The 16,094-nt window shown below is 41.7% G+C and overlaps 1 protein-coding gene across 3 annotated transcripts; it reads right to left on the reverse strand.

Annotated features, from left to right (window-relative positions):
• Nucleotides 1–12,716: 12,716 nt before the first annotated feature.
• Nucleotides 12,717–14,544, reverse strand: LOC101469411 (serine/threonine-protein kinase pim-2-like). Of its 3 annotated transcripts, none has more exons than XM_076874527.1 (5): nt 14,418–14,544; nt 14,133–14,311; nt 13,853–14,022; nt 13,342–13,527; nt 12,717–13,221 (listed from the first exon to the last, which is right to left on the reverse strand). In XM_076874527.1, exons 2-5 carry the CDS (start codon nt 14,255–14,257, stop codon nt 12,935–12,937), a joined length of 768 nt encoding a protein of 255 aa, XP_076730642.1. In that variant the 5' UTR covers nt 14,258–14,311; nt 14,418–14,544; the 3' UTR covers nt 12,717–12,934. The 3 variants fall into 3 exon arrangements, with proteins under 3 accessions (XP_076730642.1, XP_076730641.1, XP_076730643.1); XM_076874526.1 differs by having other exon boundaries at nt 14,133–14,341; XM_076874528.1 differs by having other exon boundaries at nt 13,047–13,183; nt 14,133–14,341.
• Nucleotides 14,545–16,094: the final 1,550 nt, after the last annotated feature.

The following is a 16,094-nucleotide window of genomic DNA, read 5'->3' on the forward strand; positions in this document are numbered from 1 at the left end:
ACTGTCATTATTGCTGTAATTAGGTTTGTTTGTTTGTTTGTTTGTTTGTTTGTTTGTTTTTTTAAAAAGCAACCTTTAGTCATTGTTGTTCTCTCAGAAACAATGAAGAAGCTGTTGAACATTTATTTGTTGTGTGGGCAATCCTCTGGTCCACCCTCCCTCCCTCCCAGCCACAGTGAGACTGGGGCAGCCTGGCAGGATGTTGAAGCCTGGCTGCAGAGAGGATATGCCTACACTGTTCATTTTAAACTGCTATATTTGATTTTTCTGACATTTATAGGTTACTATTAGTGAATTTTGGATTTTCTGTAATAAATAAAATTGTCATCTTTTACTGATATCATTACTTAATTCATGTAATTGTATTTTATGTAAACAATTCAAACATTATACTGCAATGCAGGGCGTTTTTTTCTTAAGTCAACTTTTAAATATTGTTCTACTTTCTATTCAAAGATCTAGATCATGAATCATCATGAATCATGAGGTCTGACCCAAGACTTTGTGGACTGGTGCCAGCTGAACTACCGCCAGATCAACGCCAGTAAAACCAAGGAACTGGTGGTAGACTTCCGCAGGCACAAGCATTCTCCACTGCAACCACTGAACATCCAAGGTATGGACATTGAGGCTGTGGACAGCTACAGGTACCTTGGTGTTCATCTGAACAACAGACTGGACTGGACTCATAACTCAGACGCCCTCTACAGGAAAGGGCAGAGCAGGCTGTACCTGCTGCGGAGACTCAGGTTGTTTGGAGTGGAGGGCCCACTCCTGAAGACCTTCTATGACTCTGTTGTGGCTTCTGCTATCTTTTATGGTGTGGTCTGCTGGGGCGGCAGCATCTCTGCTGTGGACAGGAAGAGACTGAACAGGGTGATCCGAAGGGCCAGCTCTGTTCTAGGATGCCCTCTGGACCCAGTGGAGGTGGTGAGTGACAGGAGAACGGCGGCTAAGCTGTCATCCCTGATGGACAACGTCTCCCACCCCATGCAGCAGACTGTGAAAGCACTGAGCAGCTCCTTCAGTGGGAGACTGCGGCACCCACGGTGTGGGACGGAGAGATTTCGCAGGTCTTTCCTCCCCACTGCTGTCAGACTCCATAATAAAGACTTTAACTGATCAAGCACACACATCCATACATATGCAATAATACTAAGTGCAATAATCCTTTCTGTCATCGTTGTATTTTTACTCAGTTGTATATAGTATTTGTATTCTATTTTTATCTTATTGTATATTTATTTTATTTTATTCTACTGTATATAGTATTTTATTTTATTCTATTCTGTACAGTTGTGTACTGTATTTATTCTTATTGTATTCTAATTTTTGCCTCATAACTTTTGCACTGTCCACTTCCTGCTGTGACAAAACAAATTTCCCACATGTGGGACTAATAAAGGTTATCTTATCTTATCTTATCTTATCTTATCTTATCTTATCTTATCACAGGACAATACACAGTATACAGGGTCATAGTAACTATGGTAGGTCTTCATGACTCCAGAATGGAGACATCGCTCTGGCTGAGAAATGAAAATTAGGTCAAGCAGTGTGTTCTTCTCAGTGGTAGGGGCAGTGATGACCTGTGCGTATCCCCTAGACTCAAACAGTTCCAGGATTGGTTTGTTTGCACTGGATAAAACATTCTCATTAAAATCACCACAAACTATGATGGGATGACAGTCCATGATCTCTAATGAGTCTAATAGGCTTACCAGGTTTTTCAGGAATGGCCTCAGAGTGTAGTCTGGAGGTCTGTACACAACTGCAATCAGAGCACTGACTGGTGCTTCAACCTTTAAAGCCAGAAATTCAAGGTCAGTTACATTATGGATGTACTGTTTTTCATGCACTTAAATGTCACTTTTCACATAAACAGCAACTCCACCACCACTTCTGTTTGCCATCTGGGGAAAGTTTGTGTAGGACAGGTGTCTGTTGCATTTGAACAAATTGTAATTTTTCAAGTGGAGACTCTGCGACAAAAGAGCCCCGCAGGTGTGTTTCTGTTAGGCACAAAACATCTGCTAGACACAATTCATGGTGACTCTTGATGTCATTAATGTGAGCTGGCAGTCCCTCTGTATTATGATGAACAATGGTGAAAACGTCTGACCTGCTCAGTGTTTGTCTCACGTGTAGAAGAGGCATCATGTCATCAAGGTTGGCTTGTCTCATGTTCTCAAGCGCTGCAGTGATTTCTGGGTTGGTGAATATTTTTTTCTCCTCCATATCAAGAAGATACAGTCCACTGAGAGACGTCACTCTACTGACAGCTACGTAGGCCATGCCGGGCTCAAAAATGCTCTTAAGAGAGACAACAGCTGATGTAGTTGTCATACCCTGTACCTTATGTATTATACATGCAAAGGCCAGCTTCACTGGGAACTGTCTTCGTACCACTCCTTTCTGCTTCAGATTCTCCTCTGCTCTCTCAATGTACACCATGTCGTCTGCTGGTGTGCGGTTATTCTTTCCAGATGTCTCATTATCCATTTTAAGTACAAGCTTGATGATGTGTTGGTCGTTTTCAGAGTGAACTACTCTAAGTAGTATTCCAAAAGCTCCATTAACCAAACCATTTTGTATGTCAATGTTTCTGGTGAGCATGACACGAGCTCCTTCTGCAACTTTCAGTGTGTCTGGTAACTTGTTTTTACCTCCTTTGAATGGTCTGTCTTGAAGTGCCATTCTGCCAGTTCTAGGATCTTTTCTAAAATCATCTGCATGGATGTCAATGATACGAGTATGGAGCAGAGCCAGTGTTGAAGAGTTGTGTGCATCCACTTCTTTATTAGTTGCAAAAATGTGCAACGCATCAGTCGGACAAAGGGCTGGTTCAGTTATGGCCTGTGACAACAAATTTCTATCTGCTTCACAAAGCTCATCCAACTTTCCTTTCACACGAATTCTGTTCAGCATCTCAGCAAAGACAACATCATCTTTCTGACGCATAATCTCGGTCAGAGTGATCATTTGAAAATGCTCCCGCCACAGGTCGATCTCGGACGGGTCGTGCACACAGAGAGGTTTAGACTGTCGCACTGGGGGTAGCTGATAGAAGTCTCCGACAGCAATAACTGACATGCCTCCAAAGGGTCTCCGAGTCCCTTTGATCTGTTTGAGTCTTGCATCTACATATGCAAAGAGATGTCTTGACACCATAGACACTTCGTCAATGACGATTATTTCAGCATTCAAAAGTTCTGATCTGACTTCATCCAGCTGATTGCCAAGTCCCTGAATTGGAGGTTTTAAGCTTCTAGGCAGCTTGAGAAGAGAATGCAGTGTTGTTCCAGAAATGTTAAAAGCTGCAGTCCCAGTGAAAGCAGTTAACAGGACAGTGGGTCTTGATATGTCAACGTCGTCTGCATATCTGGGCACTTTGCTCAGTATCTTAGATGTTTCTGAGTAGATGCATTTGATAAGATGTGATTTTCCTGTTCCAGCACCACCATTAATATAAAAGAAAAACTGCTCTGGATTTAGAGCACAGACTCTTTTAATGCACCAGTCTCTAACTGCATAAAATATGCAGGCTTGCTTCTTGTTCAGATTCTGAAACATCTGACGTAACAATGTGGGATCAATAGCAGGGGGTTCCCTGATGGCTCTGACTTCTGTTGAAGCATCAGCCTGACGGCTGTAGTCGGTCACATCTTCCTGTTCATTTTCATTGTCTCGCTCTCTTTCTTGTTCAACAAGTGGCAACCTTACGAGATCTGATTCAGGTGCCAGATTACACCATTCGTCAGTCACACCTCTGTTCTGCTCATATTCCTCAACAGCGCTCTCGATCTCACCGTTTTTCTCATATTTCTCTCTGTTTCTTTTGACAATGTGTTGCACGTACTCAAGACGGTCAGTATCTGGTAGCTGTACACAGCCAGCACCATAGAAAGCCTGATAGGTTGGCAAAGATGGTGTTTTCAGTTCGTGGTCTGAACAATGAGGAAGGTACAGTTTAAGCAGTCTTCCGTAATATTGCTCTGGATGTTTTTCTTGTGAGCACTGGTGAAATCTGATGATAGCAGGCTTATCGTTTTTGCGCCTTTGCACAAATCCCATCTCATTGAGAAGAGGCAAAACATCTTTACCTTTTTTCTGTTGGCCATAGACAATCCTGCAAGTAGCAGCAAAGTCTGCCATGCACATCTCCTCATACTCTGGTGTTTCAGGTCTGGCTTTGTATTTGTCATTCAAAGATGTCATCCAAACATTGGAAGACTCAGGTGTTGTGTTTTCCAGAACTGACAGGGGACGACTCATTTTCACAGGATTATCATCAGTTGGAATGAATATTACAGCACGTGAGCATTGCTTCATGTGAAGACCACATGCACGAGCAACACACTCCTGTGCACTGATCTCTCGCTTCTTTGAATATGCCTGCATGACGGCTCTCATTTCATCGCACTCATTTACACTGTCCTTATGGGAGTTCTCAATGACAGTTTTCAGGTACTCAGATAGCCCGCCCTCTTTTTTTGATATATATTTCATTAAATAATTTGCAGCACCAAAAGCATCTAAAACAAAGCTTATGTCGATATTACTGTTCCAGGCTTCAAGCAGATGTGGATTATAGCCATTTATCCAAGAGTCTTTTGGATCATGCTTTAGTATGATCGTACTCCTTGTGTTCATTTTATTCAGGTATCGCTCATATTCTGCATGTGTCAACTTGCATCTTGCCAAGAGCTGCTCTAAACTCATGGAAGCAGTTTCAGGTTCATTCAGCAGCTGGTTCAGTAGTCTGAGCTTGTTCTTTGCTATTTCTACTTCCAGTGCATCATCCTCACTGGGTCTTGTGATCATTGTCTCATTGCAGGGTGGTTTGGGAAAACCAAAACGGCACCCGGAGCTTAAACTCCTAAAGCACGTCTTTGTGTGGTTCTTACTGTGTTTTTGCACTTCTGTTACTTTCTTGTACAGTTCAGGTTGTTTATGTGGATCAGGCAGCTGAGCTGTGATGTATTTGTTTATAAAATCAACAACAGTTTGCTCATCATCCTCCTCAAACACAGGAGCACCTTCTACCCACAGGAGGCAGTGTATGTGTGGGCTTCCTCTGTGCTGAAACTCAACTCTGTAAAAGTAGTCAATGACTTTGCCAAGTGGCTCTGCAGGAGATAAGAGTAAATCTCTGAATAATGCTTCAACTCTCTTGTCAAACATGCGCAGGATTGCTTCTCAGGATGTCACACTTTGCCGACCAGTCGAGTCCTTCAAAATTCACTTGTTCACCTTGCTGCCTTGTTATTGCCTCAATCACTTCAGGCCTGCGCATTTCAGCGGCCGAAAATGTGCAAAAGAACGTGGGAGTTCCCAACTGTCTGATCATGGCAAAAAGATCTCTTGTGGTTTTCTCCCAATAGGCTGGGGTTCCTCTCAGAGGTTGCATGAATCTCACTGCGTCTTTATTTCGCACCAGTTTCTCCACCTCATGTTTATCTTGTAACATGCCTGAGGTTATTTTTCTCCCATCTCTGGTCAGAGGCTTTGCCTTCCTTAACTGTATTGTCATGCTGGATGTAGCCAAGTGTATTTCAGTCACAAACTGTGCAAAGAACAAATAGTTTGTGTCTTTGGCAAAACGATCATCAATGCAGAAAAGTCTTGATTTGAAATACCCACTGGGGGATACTTTGATCAACCTTCTTTCATCAAGTGTGTTTTGACCTGTAGGAAACTGCACAGGGAAGGCCATGGCCTCCAGTTTAGGTGTTTTGAAAAAACTTATTGGATTGTTTCTCTCTGCAGGAGCAACAGAGTAGATTCCTTCACTGAAACATAATATCTCCTCAGCCACATCAGGGGGCTGCAAACAGGACTCGAGTGCAAAACCACCATTAGTCAGTCCATCTTCTTGCTCTGAATCATCTCTCATCTGTTCACGTGATTGTTCACCATCACAGGGTAACATGTCAATGTCCTGTTCATTTTTATTTTGTGCTTCACTCAGTGCATTTTTCTCACAGCTGTCAATTTCCATTAAATCAGCCTCATCATAATCGTCCTCATTCATGTTTTCATCATCATCATCATCTTCATCAGGAAGTGTTGGGTCACATAGCTCAGCATCATCTCTGATGCTCACATCCTTATACTGTGGATGAATCTGCTTGAGTTTATGCAGTGCTTGCACAAGTTTAGACCAGCTTACAGTCTGAAACAGCTGATGACCTTTGTAAGACAAGCATCTCTTCAGTTTTACTCTCATCACCTGAGAATTAATTCTCAATTGAGGTAGTGCTTCAACAGTTTCCTGCACCTCTGATGGGACACAGACCACATTTCCTCTAATTGCTCTCTGTCTGCCTTTGGGAAGAGGAATGATCTTGGCAAATGGTATGCACTTGGCTATGAGATGTCTCTCCAGTATGTTGAGATCAGACAGTTCGGAATATCAGCAAGATCCAGTTTATTGGCAACAGCAAGTGCTGGCATGAATCCATTTTTAAGATGATCGTGGCAGGTGTGACAAATCCACTCTCTCTTTCTCTCATCAGGCACATTGCACTGCTCATTTCTGCAGTTTTCATCACAAAGATGAACAAACCTTCCTGTCAAACATGTTGCAACCACACGTGGGTTTTTGACATACTTTGACCTTGTGCGGGGTCGCACTTGGTTTGGAAATGAAGCCTTAAAACATACAGTACATGGCTATGATGGTTCAGCTTTGATTTGTGATTTTAACACAGATATGGCCTCGTTGATCACACTGTTGTCACTCTCTTGGGTTTGTCTGTTCACCCATCTGTATTTCCTTTTTATTTTCATTGCACATCTCATGTTGTGCATAATCCTGAATGCAAGATTACTTTGATACCTGTCTCGCATTAGTTGTTTCATTAGTTGTTTGTGTCTTACTCTGAATGGGTCGTCACGTGCATAACGCTGAGTCACTCGAGATCTCTGTCTCTCTCTGAATTCAGGGTTTTCTTGATACCTTTTAGTTATATATATTTTTTTGTTTTTGTCTAAATTCAGCATTGTCACAGTAGCGTCTTTTAATATATTGTTGTTGTTTTTGTCTAACTTCAGGATTGGTTTATATGCCTCGCTTGTGCAAGATTTTTTCTTTTCTTTGTACTCTTTATTTGAAGCATACTTTAGTTGTTCTTTCCTTTTTTGGTTTTTTTTTTCTCTGATTTCTGGGTTTCTCTGATGCCATTAATCTTCTTTTCATTTTGTGCCTTTGTTGTTGATTAACTTTTTTCAGTTTTTGTAAAACTATATCAGAAAGATCACAGGCAGCAACATTTGTTATGGCAGCATTTGATTGACATGAAAAAGCATCCCTTGATGGAAGGAAACTTAATTCACTGCATAATTCTTCAGTTGGTATATTAGGAGGTTCATTCTGATCTTCATATGATGTGAACTGAGTCATGTGGACTTCTTTTTGTTTCACCAGTGGCGTACAAATGGACATTTGACAAAATATGTTTTCAGTCAGACCAGTGGTTGTGTTTCTCCTTGGAGTAGAGGGGTTTGCTTCATCAACAGTTGTATCAGAGTCAGTAGGTGCCACAGCAGTGGCAGCTGTTTGTCTGCAGACTGTGTCTGTGATAGTATCATTTAGGTTGACTGTGCTCATACTGTAGAACTGCACAGGCTTCAGTTCATAGTTACAAGAGGGTGATATCTCCATCATTTCATAAGAATCTTGTAGCCTCTTAATCATGTCACTCAGGAGTGTGAATTTCAGCATCACTGCTGAATCACGATTACGTGACTGTAGTAGTAGAGGAAGACCACTGGGTGTTCTGGAGTGTGGATCAAAGAAACCATATTTGCCTGATGTGGATCTGAACGCTGCGATACACAATCCACTCATAATCAGTAAGTCATACTGCACATCTGACAACAGGCAGCTCAGTCCTGCTTCTAAGCTGAGAAAGGTATCTACTGCCTCCTCTGGAGGTTCTTCAGATGTCCCATACCGGGAAAGCTGTGTCATGTTGACATGATACATAGACCTGCGAGCATCAACTTTGTCTGGCAGCTCGTCGGTTGCCAAATGAATATTTTTAGGAAATCTTTTCTTGGCCTCTTTGTACATCACATTACCTTTATCCAAGACCAGATTAAGGTCAGCTGTAGTCATGTTTTCATTCTCATGAAGGAATGCAAGAAATGTGAGTGAGTTACATGTGCACTGCTTGTTTCTGGAGTCTCCATATTTAGGATGTGCCTGGCTGTGAGATGCACAGACATGTGTAACAGAGGGCTGGTTTTCAAGGTTCACTCTTTCTGCATGAGATGGTCCTGCCTAGGGCTGGGCCATATTATACCGTTCACGGTAATACCGGTATAATGTTAGGCAACGATAGGAAAATGAAATGTCGCGATAGAATATGAGTAAAACGCGCATGCGCAGTGCCTTTGTTTTCATACGCACATGGCCGATTGTTGAGTGAAACAGATGAACCAGAATTGGTTTGTAAAAATGGTGCAACTTCAGTGATGTGGAACCTCGTTTGGTGTTTGTCCGTCAGATACACGACAAAGCACATTTTTTTGCAGAACATGCATGCGGCCGTCGTTATTGTCGTATTTGTCGGACTAAGATGCTCTTAAATCTGGGAGTAATCTGGGTCCTAAACTCCGTGTGCTTCTGGTCAAACGAACACTGCAGCATCACTGAGAGTTAAAAACTGTCTAAATTCTTTCATCTTTAATAAAACGATAAGCATTGCTGCTTTACCAGGTGTAACTATGAAGTTTAACTTCCAGGCATCCATGAAAACAAAATTTATTACATTTAACGGAGTTAGCAGGAAGCTAGCGGAAGTTAGCTCGCTAGTTTCGCTAGCTACCTAAGCATGATATTGCATGTTCTGACTGAAAGATTTCTGAAAAAAATCAAACGTACAGCTCTGCTATCACTTCCAACATAAATGAAGACAGGAAACTAAACAGCAGTGACGTTTGTAGGGTTACTGAAGTTGGGCTAGCTGGTATATAATGATGTGCTACATGATCGCTAGCGACACAGCTATGTTAGCATAACATAAACAGTGAAGCTGGAGGACGAACACTAACACTTTTCCACTTATAAAAGTTAACGTGAAGGTTCCTCATGGTTAGAGACAAATGCAATCGCATGGCAGGATGCTGTAAACGGACCAAACTTCAGTCAGGAGAACAACTGAGATAATCCATCCACAATACGAGGTTAGTCATTAATATACTGCAACATGGGAATAGAGCAGCTGCCAGAGAATTCAACATTAATGAATCAATGGTACAGAAGTGGATGAAGCAAGAAGAATGAGTTTAATAAAGTTTGATTTATCTGACTGCTTTGTTTCGCTTAATGTGCCTTATAATCCCGTGCACCTTATGGTCCAAAAAATACGTACTGCACACTGCAGTTTAATGTTGCAAAGCACCTCTTTTTAACTTCAGTGGATATTATACATGGTTATGCTCAGGATATGTCAGCCCATTTCTACTGGAAATGCCTTTTGGTTAAACTTTCAGCAAGGAATTTGCATTTGCACCGTTACATTTTTATAAAGCTTTAATGTACATAAAAACCAGCTTCTTGTTTAAGTGAAAATAAATGGAAGGTTGTCTTTTTGTGCTAGTAATGTTGTGGAGTTCTATTTTGTCTCGCATCAATTATATCGTCAGTTATATCGTTATCGCAAATTTTCAAATATATATCGTGATAAATATTTTTGGCCATATCGCCCTGCTCTAGTCCTGCCACATCACTGTGACGGCCTCACAGTGAAGCTCATGGAACTCATGGAAGCTCATCAAACTTCTTCCAGCGTTGTTTTGCAGCTTGTGACTTTTTCTGCTTCCTTGGCATTTTCACACACTTGCAAGTGTTTCTTAGTCTTTAGAAAATATGTTCACAAGATAAGAGTGGCACACACCAGGAGATGTTGTCTTTGTTTTTATTTGTCTGAAACAGTTGTCTTTCGTTTGACAGTTTGTTCTTCAGTTGCACTCTCTTTATAGGCTTGGCACAACTTAGCAGCAAGCCCAGAATGAAAAACAGGTAGAGAGAAAATTTAGAAGAGAGAACAGACAGAGCAGGAGAGACACGGCTTTAAATCAAACCGCAATAAGATTCTTAGTTTGGCACAATTTCGCACAAACCACAGGGTGAAATACAGATGGAAAGAAGGCAGAGAGAACAGGTGGAGAAGGACAGAGGATAGAGGGGTTGGGATATGAGAGAGAAGACTGGAAATCTGGTCCTTGTTCTTCTTCTGCACACTGTGAACAAAAAAGAAGAAAAAATAATAATTGTATTAAAATGAAATCACATGGTAATTGTTTGAACTAATTGTGACTACTAAAACAAATATTCAAGCTAAACTGTTGTTGGATGCCATGTGCAAAAAGTTGCATAATTGGGCACTTTTTAAAAGAATAAATATTTAATTAAATTCAGCAATAATATTTTTAAATACAAATATGATTAACTAATCACATGTAGTGTGACTACAAAAATGTACGAAAAAAATATTTTAGCCCAATTATTAAGCTGCACTTATGTGTATTTATTATAAAATTGTGTTTAAAATGTTTAGCACAAAGTTTGAACCCATCAAAGCTTATATTAGTCAGATTATTTTTTTATTTTGGTCTACTTCACTTACAGTATGTGCACACCTACCAGGCAAAGCACAGGTGTCAGTCAAGTTCCTGAAAGTGTAAGACGAGAAATTATATGTTAGTTGTCTGTACAGTGTTATCAGACTAACAGAAATACAAAGCCCACACGACATGATACACTGAACTCATAGTCAGCAGGTTATAGAATAATACAGCACACCAAATAAAAGAATAAAAAATAAAAATAGAATAAAACAGACACAGCAGCAATTTTATAATTCAAACTAATTACCTGAAGTATTTCCACTTATGTAAGGCTACTGTTAGACTGTTACTAGCCTTAGCATTGCTGCTAGCGCTAGCATTCTGGCTAGCATTAGCACTTCAGTTAGTGTTAGCGATGCAGCTAGCGTTAGCATTGCAGCTAGCATTAGCAATGCTGCTAGCGCTTGCACTCTTATTACTGTTAAAACTGAGCCACAATGGCAATAATAAAGCTCATTTCTTACTTTTGTCTCACTGACCGCCAAGAAATATCACAGGAATATTCTTTTTGTCAGTTAACAACTGCTAAGGCTAGTGTTAGCACTATAGCTAGCGTTAGCATTGTTGCTAGCATTGGCATTGAAGCTAGCGTTAGCACTGCTGGTAACAGCAAAACATCATAAACGTATATAAATGATAGCGAAGGTTATTCTTCTGATTAATTAGTGTGAATGTTTTTCAAGCATTCACACTAATTAAGTTGGCCAGTTTACTGTCCACATTCTTGAAGTTTTTCATATCCCTCTTCGGGGGCTGTTTCACAGCTGCCGGTCTTCCATTCTGAGTTTTTCCCACCCGAGCGGTTGTCTTAGCAGGAATAAGATTGTCCCAGAAAGCATTACACATTAGAAAGGTAGCTTCAAATGGCATGTGCCTGCACTATTAAATAACCAAAAAAACCCACAAACCTTTGCATCAGTTAGTCTTAATGAAGGTCTTACAGGAGTGGAGGGTCTGATGGTAGTGGAAACACCTGCGGGTTGACTTTTAGGAGCTGACTTTGGCTGTGGAAGAGCATGACGTGATGTCCCTTGGGGGTCATTTCTCCTTTTAGAGACTAGTGTCGTCTCTAAAAGGGTAAGCCTGTCTTTTGCCATGGTGAGGTTGGTGACCATTTTATCCTGAAGTCTCTTTGCTCGGTCATACTGCTCTCTATGCCCAGTGAGCTCTATTGCAATACCCCTTTCAAGCTCAGAAATCCCTTTCTTGTACCACTGCACAACCTCCTTCGTCTCACCTGTGTCGTCCTCGTCGATCTTCAGTGCCTTGGATATATACTCAAACGCGTGCTTGTGGATGTTTTTTATAACTTCAAAATTGGTGAATAGAAGTGTCCTATCGCGATGATTCCACCACCGTTCTGTGGTTCCTGTTCCTCTCATGTCCTAGTCCACACATGCCTTCAAGACGCATCCTACAAGTGGAGAGCAACACATGATCAGTTACCGCTATAAGAGAATCGCCTTGTGCGCCTCTTCTTCGCTCTGCTTTGTCTGTGTGTTTGGTTTTTAAATGGGTTAGGGGTTAGGGTTAGGGTTAAAGAGATGGGCGGCAAAGGAGCAATACAGAGTGGAAGGCTATGAGCTAAGGCGGTATACAGTGCTGCAACAGAAAAACAGAGGGCATACGTTTAGCTTGTGTTACTACGAGTGCTAGATAAGAGCAGTTTGCAGCTGCTACAGTGGCCACGTGTTTGACAGGCAGAGTGTGACACAGAGAAGTGGTTTAATGCTTTTACGTTTTGACTCTTAATCTTTGTAGGCCTGTGTGTGTGTGTGTGTGTGTGTCTCTTGTGCCTCTATGTGCCTGGCTTTTGCCTCTGTGTCTGTCCCCCTGTGCCTCTCTGAAGCTGCTGGGTCATTCAAATCTGACAGTCCTTGTGGAATATGTGCCCCCTTGAGGGTCAATTTGGCACAAAGTGTCAGAAGATGTTAAAGCAGCACAAAATAACAAGATCTAACAACCCATAGTGGTCGTCAGCCACCGGAGGGAACCCAGGTTGCCATGTCCAGTGGCAATTAAATGTGTTGCAGCTCTACAACGTTGTATATTTCCAGTCAGTCAAACAGAAAACAGAATGTGATGAAATGACTTTATCTTTAATTCCACTTTTATCGTGGGACTGATCAAAGTCGCTGCTTGCAGGTTTCAGTAAAGGAAAACAAAAAAAAACAAAAAAAAACAAACCCAACTTAAATGTAAAAAAACAAACAAACAAACAAAAAAAAAACAAAAAACGGTGAAACTCCGCTTCACAGTCTGGTGTAAAATCAGCAACCCAAGCAAAAATAAATAATCAATAAATATGCAAACGCATATAGAAAAATAATTTCCAGCTAAGGGTGCCACCAGGCTTAACTGAAAGCAGATAAGGACCACGTCCAATCTGCAAATCTAAAGTCCTAAACAGTCCAGAGTCCTGATACTTCGCAGGAACTGTCAGGGAAGGGAGCCGTGCTCCTCCCGCAGGCCTCCCCTCCTCTTCTTCCTCCTCTTTCATCCAGGAGTGTGACAGGATCTCCTTCAGAATGGGACGGTCCTCAGGCTGGAAGGAGAGACACCAATGAATCAGAGACTGGCATCCTGGTGGGAAAAAAAGAGAAAGGTTCTGAAAAGATTTACTATACATGTAGGAGGGGTGATGTGACCCTGAACCACAGTGATTTTGGAGGAAACGCCTGTTGAGGAGAACCTGAGGCTCACCTGTAGACACCGGCCTGGTGAACCTGGGGCAGGCTTTGTAAATCTCATCGTCATTCTTGAAGGGAATGTAGCCGCAGACCATGGTGAATAGCAAAACCCCCAAAGACCAGACGGTGAGGGGGACTGCCTTGTAGGGCTTTGACGCGATCCACTCGGGGGGGGGGGGGGGGCTGTAGACACGGGTTCCTGAGGACGCAGGAAGTGAGGAGAGGAGGGTTACAATGCGAAACTCGGCACAGGGAGGAATTTTGTAGGGGAAGGGGGAAAAGATGCTATAGGTTTATGCTAAGTCCACATGTACACGGGTATTTTTGAAAATGCAGCTTTTTCTGTGCAAACTGCTCCCAAGGTGGAGATTTTAGAAAACTCAGTTTTTCCATTTACGTCTGGATGAGGAAAATTGAGATTTAGTCACGCAACGTCAAAGGTGTGCATCATTTTTGATGTCACACTGTGCACTTTTCAAAAATACCCGTGTACATGTGGATGTAGCCTTAGAATGACTGGTTACCTTGAAACTCGCTGTACATGCCGTCTTTAAGCAACGCCCCATACCCAAAGTCTACGATTTTGATGTCCATCGTCATGGTGTTTACCACTATGTTCTCGTCTTTGATGTCCATGTGCACGATGCCGCGGGAGTGAATGAATAGAAGCGCCTCAACCACCTGATGGAAAATCCTATTGGGAAGAACAAAGAACCAGAATGTTAACAGACATCTAAACGACTGCAGCAGAATGCATTAACCTCCTTTCAACCTCCTTCAAAGGTGGTGGGCGGGAGCGCAAACCTGAGTGAGAGGCTTTCTGACAGAGCTCCTCTCTCCGTGATCAAGTCAAGCAAATCCTGACAGTGTAGAGGCCTCTCCATCACCAGCAGGAAGCCCCGCCCCTCCACCTCGAACCAGTCCAGCATGTGGATGACCCCAGGGTGCCCCCCGTCCTCTGACAGCAGCTGCAGCGGTGCAATCTGCATGGGAACGTGATTGATCTCATCTGACTGACGTAACAAAGAAGAAGATTAAGCTGTGTGCATGCAGGAGTGGTGGGTAGGAGGACCCAAAGTGCAGACTCACGTGAGCAAAATAGTGCAGTCAAAACAGCTTTATTGCTGAAACATAAAATAACTAAACTGAAGGTACCAAAAAAACTGAACTGGCAGGCTGGCAGGAAGACAGAACACACAGCATAGTAGATGGTATATCATGACCCAGACAAAGGAAAACACAGGGCTTAAATACACAGAGGGAGCAATCAGTGAATGAGAGACAGAAGGGAAACACAGCTGGGGAAAATCAGGGCTGACGGGACAGAGGAACCAAAACCAGACACATTAACATGAGATACGAACTTTCAAAGTAAAACAGGAAACACAGGCTGAACTTACAGACAGTAAGTTCAGACACTGCAACAGAGGGAACATGGAAACCCAAACATAAGAACTACAAAATCACAAACCAAGAAGAACCGTGGAAAATAGAAATGCAATACAGAAACCAAAACCTTCACAGTAATAAACCAAGAGAACACAAAGAAAGGTACAAAACTGAAAACGCTGAGTCAACGACCCAGGTACCCTAACTGTTACAAATTTCTCAACCACTGCACACCACAGCTGCAGCTCCCCTGAGCCACCAGCAGAAGACGGAGCTAAACAATCGTAGCTTTGTTTCACATGTGTCACTCAAAACACCCTGTGCATTTTTGTACACATTTAGTTTATTTATTTATTTTAAGTATCACTCACCAGTGTTGTCCACTTGTCAGTTGTAATTTAATGGCAACCTGGATGGTTAAAAAAAGAGTAAAATATTTTAAAACAATAAAATAATAAAATAAACTTCTTGAACTGTAATAATAATGATAATGGAGAGAAAGTGCAAATTTTTTAAATGAATAAATACAGGTGTGTATTTTTTTTTACATGTAGTCCATCAGAGAGCCTCTGTCCTGAAAACACTGAGCCAAAACCTCCACTGCCAAGCAGAGGACCGCAGTGATACTGACTGAGGAAGTGCTCGCTCACATCAGTGCACTGCTCACACTTAAGAGATCAAACATTACCCAACAACAACAGAAACCCAAAGAAACTCAAAAACACCACACGGTTTACGATGTGTTCCTCCCTATTATCTCGATGCAGTCCATAGGCGTTTCTCAATATGCGGACTTGTGATACATCATCAGTCACAGACCAAGTACTGTTCCAATTCAAAGGACGCATCGAAGTCAAGTAGATCAAAATGTTCTCGCTACCCCCATTTTATCGAGCATTCATCATCTGTGACTTTTGTGGATGGAGATAACATCTAAATGTTATGTTTATTTCAGTGTTTTATTTGTTCCTGAGCAAATCGATTTGGCTGAGATTAAAGTTCCACTTCATAACCGGGCCGTTTTATTTAATACTGAAGTCTTACTTGGAGAGCTGTCAGTATATTTTGAATTTCACCCACCATATCTGCTGATATAAAATGTTGTGTTGTTATTTAAACAGCTCACTCTGAATTAACATCACTACCTGAGACTTCAGCTGAGACTGAAGAAGTCACTTGGATGAGTGATGAAACATTTCGCTCACAGAAAATACCACATCCAGATGAACAGAATCTACTTTCTAGGAATCGCTTTATGTCAGTGACTATACCCATACATTACATTTTTCCTGGCCAAAATATATTTCAAATATGTGGTAAATATATGTTGTATTTGTGATGCTCAAAAAATATATTTTTGAAATTGAAAATATATTT

The sequence above is a fragment of the Maylandia zebra genome, linkage group LG15 (assembly GCF_041146795.1).
Source record: "Maylandia zebra isolate NMK-2024a linkage group LG15, Mzebra_GT3a, whole genome shotgun sequence".
Classification (NCBI taxonomy): Eukaryota; Metazoa; Chordata; class Actinopteri; order Cichliformes; family Cichlidae; genus Maylandia; species Maylandia zebra.

What these genes read in the sequence shown, in the direction of transcription:
- LOC101469411 (XM_076874526.1), bottom strand. Translation starts at nt 14,317, where the DNA reads ATGCAGATTGCACCGCTGCAGCTGCTGTCAGAGGACGGGGGGCACCCT. An exon ending in CATGTACAGCGAGTTTCAAG is followed by an intron (nt 13,528 to 13,852) that starts GTAACCAGTCAT and finishes CTGCGTCCTCAG; the next exon opens with GAACCCGTGTCTACAGCCCC. An exon ending in CACCAGGCCGGTGTCTACAG is followed by an intron (nt 13,222 to 13,341) that starts GTGAGCCTCAGG and finishes TTTTCCCACCAG; the next exon opens with GATGCCAGTCTCTGATTCAT.